Consider the following 8,785-nt stretch of genomic DNA (forward strand, 5'->3'; position numbering starts at 1 on the left):
TGGCTGCCGGTGATGCCTGCGGGCTCCTTTGAAAGGGCAGCGTGGGAGGTGCCGGAGGAGCAGGCAGCGGCCGTGCGTCCCACTCGGCAGGCACGGCGATGCTGCGGGCGAGCGGCCCCGCGGGCACGGTGACACTGGCACTGCTGGCACTGGCATTGGCACGAGGCGAAGGGCAGCACTACGACTACTATGGCTGGCAGCCGGAGAACGTGCCCCGCGGGCGCTTCTACGGGCGGGAGCCACAGTGTGTCGACATCCCGGCAGACATGCAGCTGTGCCACGATGTGGGCTACAAGCGCATGCGGCTGCCCAACCTGCTGGAGCACGAGTCCATGGCTGAGGCCAAGCAGCAGGCCAGCAGCTGGGTGCCGCTGCTCGCCAAGCAGTGCCACGCCGACACGCAGCTCTTCCTCTGCTCTCTTTTTGCCCCTGTCTGTCTCGACCGCCCCATCTACCCATGCCGCTCGCTCTGTGAGGTGGTGCGCGATGCCTGTGCGCCCGTCATGGAGTCCTATGGCTTCCCCTGGCCCGAGATGCTGCACTGTGGCAAGTTTCCTTCTGACCACGACCTCTGCATCACCGTGCAGTTTGGGAACAACCAGGCCACCCCACCACCGGGTAAGTAGGACGAGCACCGCGATGGGTTGGGGTCGCGCACACATCCCTGTGCAGACTGGGGCAACTGTAGGAGCCTCCATCCCTGCTCCTACAACCCTACGCACCCAGCTGCACGCACAGAGCTGCCCCAGGGCAAGGTGAGTGGGTCGGCAGTGGGGTGCTGGGGTGAATGCGGGACCACGGGATTGTCACAGTGCTGTCCCCTTCCTCTCAGTATGTACCGTCACAGCCAAGAGCATCCAGCCCGGAGCGCTGCACCTGTGTCGTTTCCCACATCCCTGCAGGTCCCCTCAGGCTGGGGAAGGGATGTCATCTGAAGGCAGCCTTGGGTCAGGATCAGGTTGTGTCACCTTTTACCCTGCTGCCACCCTCACCCCAAAGCATCGGCAGTCAGGCAGGGTCCCCCATTTCCTATTCCTCTTGGGAAGTGGGTGCTGGAACTCCTAAACATGTGGTGCTGAATGTCCCTGCGTCACCTGGCACAGCTTCCCAGGAACAGAGGGGCTGCTCCCCTGCAGTGTCCCTACTGAGGTGACGCAGGTGACAGCCATCAGTGTCTGGTGACAGAGGCTGCTCTCGCCCTGCAGTGCCCAAGATCTGCACCCAGTGCGAGATGGAGCACAAGGCGGATGGCATGATGCAGCAGATGTGCTCCAGTGATTTCGGTGAGTGCTCCCCTGACACCCCAGCCTCCTGACAGTCCCAGCTGCCCCCAGACCAGCCCAGGGAGGTTGGATAAAGGGCTTTCCTATTCAGGGACATCCCCACAGGACACATTCCCTTGGACCCTATGTACGGGGGATGGGGTGCACCATAAGAGAGGACATCTTGGGGGGACAGGTAGAATATGTGGGGGGTCACTGGGTCCATACTAACTTCACAGTGGTGAAGATGCGCATCAAGGAGGTGATAGAGGAGAATGGAGAGAGGCGCCTGGTGGCTGCCCAGAAGAAGAAGGTGCTGAAGCTGGGTCCCCTGAAGCGCAAGGACACCAAGAAGATGGTGCTGCACATGAGGAACACGGGCTCCTGCCCCTGTCCCCAGCTCGACAACCTAAGCGGCAGCTTCCTGGTGCTGGGGCGCAAGGTGGGCGGCCGCCTGCTGCTCCTTGCCATCTACCCCTGGCGGAAGCACAACAAAGAGATGAAGTTCGCCGTCAAGTTCATGTTTTCCTATCCCTGTCCCCTATACCATCCCCTGCTCTACGGTGCTGGGCAGCACTAGGGTTCTGTCCCAGGACTCCTGCACTTGCCCTGCTCTGCAACCCCAGTTATGCACTCAGGCAACGTTGAAGGAAGCCCTGATCTGCACCCAGGACCCCTGCAGCCCCCTAAGTCCCCTAACTGCATGTAAGACCCTTGCTTGACCTCAGCTGCACCCCAGACCCCAACCCTGCCCAGCTCCCATACTCCTGCTCTCTGTGCCCACAGACTGCCCGCCTCAGCTCCCGAAAGCCCTGAGCTGCATGGCCCCAGCTCTCCAGCACTCCACACCCTGGCCTACTAGAGTAAATTATTTTGTCTGAAATAAGCCTGCATCCAGCTCTCTGTGGTTCTTGGGCTCCAAAACCTTAGGGCATTCTGGGGGACACATGGAAGGAGGGCACAGGGCAGCTCAACAGTCCCTACTCGATCCCTGCTTCCAGCACCTAGGAAGTAACCATGGAGGGGCAGGGAAAAAGGGAGAAAGAAATCTGAGGGCTGGGGGACACATGGAGTGAGGGTCGCACCAAGTGCAGCAGGGTGCAGAGCTGGACATTGCACCTCTCAGCCCTGGGTCCCAGGAGTTCCAGCCCTGCAGCATGGGAGTGGAGCAGCACCAAATTGGTTTCTAGGTGGGCAGCAGGGTCCCCCTCAGCCTTGTTTACCCAGTGTATTTTTGAGTCTGCTGCATTACAGAGCATCCTGGCAGGATATCCAGACACCGGGATATTTACTCAGCACCAGGTGGCCTCACCACAGCTTCTCAGGTGGAGGTGAGAGGAATTGAAGCTGTAGGACACCCCATGCCTGGCTTTTCTCATTGCACTGCCCCATCAGCAAGGCACCAGGCACCTGCCCCAACCAGGAATGAGCTCTGTTCCTGTTGTACTGCAGGGCAGGCCACAGCAGGCACTGATGCTGACAGCGGGATTTACTCCTGTCCCACAGCCAGCACAGGAGGGGGGCAGCAAGCCCCTGTGACTGCCTGGGGCAGGTGGTTCCTGCACCCTCCCTTCTCCACAGCCAGCATGGAAAAAAACTGAAAATTCAAACAGTGGTAGAAGGCATTTTCCAACAAGGCTGCTAAGCAGACTGCCATTGGAATAAACGCCATCAATAATACCATTTACTGCACAACTCGAAACACACAAATAAAACTCCATCTCCCACAGCCCGTGTTTATCTGTAGCCCTCTGTATTCTGCGTCATTAGCATCTTTCTGAGGAGGACTTAGACGTACATGGACATTGCATCCATCTCACCAAGTGTTTTCTCAAGAAAGACAAGTAACTTCTCCCTGTCCCCCACCATGAGCTGAAATAACCTCCTGCCCCTCTGCACACTGCCTCCCCCACTCCAGTGCCTTTGGAGCACACCCAGCACAACGTGGGCATGCCCATCTCTGCAGAGTTCAGCTTTCCCCAAAATTTCGCAAGGACAGAGCTCACTCAAGAGGTGGGTCCAGGGGCCACAGCCATGAGGAGGTCTCAGGCTTATGGGGAGCATTGAGACCAGTGCCCCCATCCAGATCATGCCTAGAGCAGTGGGTGTCCCAGCCCAAGGGCTCCAGCATCCCCCCTCCTTCCCCCCTACTGCAGCTGGCTGGCAGGGGGCCCAGCCACAGGCACTCCCAGCTGCATGGCAGCCAGAGTCGCATTCCTGGGATAGCTGGGAGCTTTGCTGTTCAGCAGGGAAAGGTCACCCTTGTGTGCGTGGGCAGCTGCCAGGACCACCACCTCGGTAGGGCAAGGAGTGAGCCCAGCTGAACCTCATTCCTGGCCCAGTATGATCAGGCCCTGGCCCAGAGCAGCTCCACACAGCCCTGGGTGCAGGGCAAACAAGACCACTGTGTGTCACAATGAAAACCACAGTAAACGAGAGAACCAGGTGGCAGATACAGCCACATATGAGACAGAGGAACTAAGGCCACAGAGGCAGCAGGTGATGGAACAGCATTTGCTAGGGGAAGACAAGAGCCAGCTGTGGGCAGTAGGTTTATTGGCCATTCTCTATATATTAATCTGTAATAGAAAGCAGCAGTCACTAAGTACAGAGCAGCACCAACTCATGCCTCTTCTCTTGCTGCAGCTGCAGACCAATCACACAGCCCAGCCCAAACCCGTCTGCCTCCTATGCTACAGCTGAATATGGGGGATAAGGGGGGAACTAAACATGAACACAGTGGAACCACGGAGTGATGAGCAGGGTTTCAGCTGAGCCAAGACCAAGGGCTACAGTTCCTGGGAAGAGCTCTGAGTTGATCCCAAAAACAAGTCTCCCCACACAGTGCTCATCAGGGAGGTTGGGAGAGAGACCTGAGGCTGCTCTGCACCTCCCAGGAGGTGGAGGTAGGAGCAGAAATAGGAAGGATGATTCCTCCATCACAGAGCCAGGCCCTAGGTGAGCTCAGGGCAGAATGCAGTCAGTGCAGGGAGTGCCTCCCGAGCAGCTGCCAGGCTGGCAGGGCAGCTGCAGCAGTGGGGCACAGCTGTGGGCAGTGCTCTGCTGTAGGAAACAGCTAGTGCAGCACACTGCATGGCGAGGAACCTGGGTCTGCCCTCAAGTGAGCACTAGCAGGGGGAGCAGCAAGTGCTTGTGTCCTCTGGCAGCACAGTACCACACTGGGAACCAAGCAGCCTACAATCCCCTGAGAAAGGGCAGGGCTCCCACTGTCCTTGGGCATGAGGCAACACAGCCCCCATATGCTGTTTCGGTCACTTGATGAGCATCTGGTTGCACTGAGCACACACAAACACAGTCTCTCTCTGAGCTTCTGGGGCTGGAAAGGAAAGTAGGTGTCAGATGTCTCCCTTTCCACTGCATCACCCACCAAGGACCAGGGATTTCAGCCACAACCTGCTGAAAACCCATCAGGGCTCTGTTCTGAGCCAGACTGCACCTGCCCCCAATCATGAGGGCTGGGGCAAATCCCTGCAGCACACAGCACAGCTGGGAAGAGGAAGGCTCTGCTCTTCTCCCCCTTCCACTCACCCGTGGCTCCCATCACAGCCTTGGGAACTTTGAAGGAGCAACACCTAGAGCAGAAGCTGTTTCCACAGTTACTGCAGCTCCGCTATGGAAAGAAGTGGAGATGAGATATTAAGAGCACTGGCAGCTGCTGGGTCTACTCCAGCAAACTCCAGTACCGAGGCATTGCTGGCAGCGCTCCCTGCTGAAGGGGAGAGTGGGTGCAAGCCCGAGTGACAAGAGATGCCATCCACCAGTGACACCAGGACTAAACACTGGCTCTACAGGCAGGTACATTCTAACATCACAGGAAAGCACTGAAGCCAAAGGCCACAGGAGGTTGATAGACTGCCATTTCCTATGCTTTAATTCTGGAGGGATGCAAGCTCCAGAGAATCCAAGACATGCAGACTAACTCAAGAGGAAAGGGGAGGGGGCCACATGTCTGGAGATTAGGGGGCAGCAGGAGGACTGCAGTGCACATCTGGAAAAGGCAAGAGATGCACCCTTTCCAGAACTATATGATAAGCATTATGCAAAGGGGCTCAGACTACAGGGATGGCTTTGCTCCTCTAGTCACACACCCTACGGTGGCTTTGAATCTTCTTCCCACTTCCTCAGGAGCCCAAAGACCAACCCAATCTCTGCTTCCCAGGAAAGTGCTCAGGTAACAAGAATGGGCCAAACTAGGGCACAGAAGTAGCACATTGAGGTTTGGATTGAGGCAGCTTCCAAAGAAGCAAAATACCACCATTTAGGTATGTGACAACACCCAGCACTTAGCTGAAGTCATCCACTGTTGGGTCATGACTGAGAACAGCCATCCTAGCAACAAGAAAAGCCAGGACAAGCCAGACACAACACAAAACTTCTGCCCTAGTGTGGCTAGTGAGCTGGAGAAACTGAAGACTCACCCTCTTCTTCAGCACAGAAAAGGTGGCTCCACAACCTGTACAGCTCCCTGGAAGAGACAGAGCAGAGGTCAGGCAAGGCCCTGCTACCTGGTATCCTGAGGCATAAGAGCACCCACACTTGTTGTAAAGACCCTCTCCCAACCCTGCTGCCCCCAGGAGAGCTACAAACACCCTTTCCACTGGAGGAAGTCACTAAGGTGCTTTCCCTAGCAGGTAACATGTCACTCTGTCCTCTCCCAAGTTCAGTGGTCACCAACAGGAGCAGCACAGACCTCATACTGCTGAGGTTCCCCAGGCAGCTCCTGCTCTCAGCCTTACCAAAATTGTTGCTGGGGTAGCGCTTGCGCAGGCGCTCAGTCAGGCGTGACACCTTGCTGCGGATCACATCGTTTTTGCTCATAAAACCGTTGTCTGGGAGGCTGAGGTCAAAGTCTGCTGAACACTGAGAGCCCTCATCATCCTCCTGTAAGGAGCAAAGCCAGATAAACAGAGAACAGTGGGGGGGTGTAGGGCAGCCTGCCCCAGAGACAGGCATGAAAACAGGAGGCTTCACCTGTCAGCGTCACAAGTTACTGCCAAAACAGACAAAGGCTACCAGCTCCAGCTGGGAAGAGATGCCCTCTTGCACACCTCAGCACAGCAGTACTCACCATGACCAGCAGCTGGTTCTCCTTCTCCCGCAGCATGGGACAGAGAGGAGAGGCAGTAGAGATGGGGTCAAATTGCAGAGGTGCCCAGCCCCACACCTGCCCTCCCCAAGCATCTACTTTGCCCCGTCACAGCAGTCCTCTGCCCCAACTGCCTGGCCTGCAGGCACAGCCCACTCCCACCAGGCTCAAACCTCAATAGCATCCTTGAACTCTTCATCAGGTTCTGCCTCCTCTGCCTCCTCCACACTGCCAGGGGTAAGATCCTGCAAGAGATTCAGAGCTAGTCCTGTCCTATTTCATCTCCCTTGAAAGTAGGGGCCGCACTTTCAAGGCAGCTCACTGGCAGACCCATAAAGTGAGCATCAAAAGGTAGGGTGAGCCCCTGCCTCCTCAGGGTAACTCCAAACACATAGCAGGGTGAAAATCCCAGTAGAGCAAGGCAATTTAAGACGGGCTCCCAAGCCAGGCACATAGGCTTCCAGCAAAGCTACTTTGTGTGCAGGTGGACAGAAGCAAAACCAGACACAAGAGCTGAAGCTGAAGCTCCCACTCCACATCTCCGAGCCCTGCCACCACTCACCTCTGTGCTGGTGGGTGTGGGGGTCCGGTCTGGTGGGGCATCAGTTGGTAGAGGCTTGACAGGCTCTGGAGCGCTCTCGAAGGGTTTGGTGCCCAAACTCTGCTCAACCGAGGCCTTGAGCTCCTTTATCACTGGTAAGGGGGGAACACAGCTGGATCAGAGTTCCACTCCCCTTCCTCCAGCCCCTCCACACACATGGCTGCAAGAACCAACCTCCAGCACTCAAGATAGGTCAGCAGCTCCCGCAGACTTCCTCTGTCCAGTGCCTTGAGCCCTCTGGCTCACACACAGACATTAGGGAAGCTACTGAGCTGGGGACAGGAGGGAATTCCCCACCTGCCCCAGTTAAGACCAGGGAACATCAGAAGCTCAGACAGACAAATGTTGTGCAGCTCTCCTTCCATCCAATAGGGCACTTGCGGGCTGGTGTCACACATTTGCCACATGCACTGAGAGTATTTCAAGTTGTGCCGAGTCAGGCCAGGGAAGGGAGGTGATGCTCACATACAGGCTGCATTGCCAGGTCCCAGTACATCACAGTACAAGGAAAAAGCACCCACAACAGGAGCCACGCAAGATGAGAATCCCACCCCTCAGATCCAAGCCCGAGGGCCCCACCACCCACCCTGCACTGCTGGGTGCTGACCCCAGAACATTAAGCGCTCTCAGAGGTCCAGGGCCCATGGCAGACACATGAAAGTGTGCTCACAGGAGGTCACTGACAAAAGATGTGCACAGAGTCCACAGCTTCAAGGGCCTTTGCACAACCCATCCTACACAGGCTCCCTCCAGAAAGAGCCCTTACCTTGGTAGAACTGGCTGTTGCCCAGGAAGAGAGTGCTGTTGAGGATGGCCATGACCCAACAGAGCGGCAGCAGATAAAGGATGCAGACAGAGCCCAGCAGCGCTCCGTAAAACCTGGGGAAGAATAGCAGGTCAAGAGAAATCAGTTTTTCCCACAGCGTAAAACTCATTGTCCCTCTCCTTGTCCTTTGCTCTCTGCAAGCACCAAGAGTAGCTCTACTGGCCTGGTCCCTCTCCCTGCTGAGCCAAGCACAGGGCACCCAATGCAGTCCTACTCACTGGGAAGAGACAGTAGGGTTCTCCCAGTACAGCACTCGGTACACTGCCTCACAGCTGTAACACAGCCCGCTCAGGAACCCCTCCAGCTGGATCAGGCTGAAACGAGACCACAGAGTCAAGAAATGGCCTCACGAACACACACGCTGGCTTGCTCTGCTCACACCACATGACTCAGGGAAGCTGATTCCGCAGGACAGGAGGGTGCCAGATACTCACAAGCACTTGACCTGGGCGAGGGCCTCCTGGCGTGAGAGCTGCACTTTGCGCAGGTCCTCACGGCGCACGCTGTGGTACTTCCTGCGCAGCAGCTCCCGCTCCGAGGGCCGGACGCGGCACGTCTCCTGCAGGTAGCCCAGCAGGGCCGGCAGCAGGACGAGCAGGGCCAGCACTGAGTACCAGGCGGCTGGGAGGAGTAGCACAGCATCAGCTGGCAGGGCGGCGGGCAGGAGCCCAGCACTGCCGCACACACGCGCACACGCACATGCACACCTTGGTCGAGGGTGAGGAGCAGGAAGTTGAGGCCGAGGCAGACGAGCAGAGAGCACAAGGGCCGCTGCCACCTGTGAAGACAGAAGATGGTGAGGTGCGGGAGCCGCGGCCCCAACCCCAGACCCGGCCCGCACCTACCGGAGGAGAGAGCGCACACCGTCAGCCGCATCCCGCAGCGGCTCCAGGTACAGCTCCAGCCGCCGGTAGCTCCGCACCAGGTCCAGCAGATCGAAGGCGGCGGCGGCCTTGGGAGGCGATGGCGGCTCCGACGAAGCCTCACCG

General features: G+C 57.4%; 2 protein-coding genes across 3 annotated transcripts; one reads left to right on the forward strand and one right to left on the reverse strand.

The window, feature by feature from the left end:
* The first annotated feature begins 31 nt into the window (after window positions 1-31).
* Window positions 32-2,148, forward strand: SFRP5 (secreted frizzled related protein 5). Of its 2 annotated transcripts, XM_010714602.3 has the most exons (4): window positions 32-618; window positions 833-958; window positions 1,206-1,283; window positions 1,502-2,148. In XM_010714602.3, exons 1-4 carry the CDS (start codon window positions 99-101, stop codon window positions 1,840-1,842), a joined length of 1,065 nt encoding a protein of 354 aa, XP_010712904.1. In that variant the 5' UTR covers window positions 32-98; the 3' UTR covers window positions 1,843-2,148. The 2 variants fall into 2 exon arrangements, with proteins under 2 accessions (XP_010712904.1, XP_003208135.2); XM_003208087.4 differs by lacking the exon at window positions 833-958 and having other exon boundaries at window positions 33-618.
* Window positions 2,149-2,878: 730 nt separating this feature from the next.
* ZFYVE27 (zinc finger FYVE-type containing 27) lies at window positions 2,879-8,784 on the reverse strand (the record flags this gene model as incomplete). The annotated part of the gene is made up of 12 exons (XM_010714734.3): window positions 2,879-4,599; window positions 4,812-4,893; window positions 5,702-5,748; window positions 6,020-6,164; window positions 6,352-6,372; window positions 6,543-6,614; window positions 6,932-7,062; window positions 7,737-7,849; window positions 8,015-8,110; window positions 8,231-8,417; window positions 8,504-8,574; window positions 8,642-8,784. Coding segments are annotated over 12 exons (1,173 nt in total), but the record flags the coding sequence as incomplete, so codon positions are not given.
* Between the last annotated feature and the right edge of the window lies 1 nt (window position 8,785).

The sequence above is a fragment of the Meleagris gallopavo genome, chromosome 8 (assembly GCF_000146605.3).
Source record: "Meleagris gallopavo isolate NT-WF06-2002-E0010 breed Aviagen turkey brand Nicholas breeding stock chromosome 8, Turkey_5.1, whole genome shotgun sequence".
Taxonomy (NCBI): Eukaryota; Metazoa; Chordata; class Aves; order Galliformes; family Phasianidae; genus Meleagris; species Meleagris gallopavo.

Excerpts from the sequence above, each read along its gene's own strand:
- SFRP5 (XM_010714602.3), top strand. The coding sequence starts at position 99 with ATGCTGCGGGCGAGCGGCCCCGCGGGCACGGTGACACTGGCACTGCTG. Across the intron at positions 959-1,205 it reads CAGCCTTGGGTCAGGATCAG|TGCCCAAGATCTGCACCCAG; the intron begins GTTGTGTCACCT and ends CTCGCCCTGCAG. Across the intron at positions 1,284-1,501 it reads GATGTGCTCCAGTGATTTCG|TGGTGAAGATGCGCATCAAG; the intron begins GTGAGTGCTCCC and ends CTAACTTCACAG.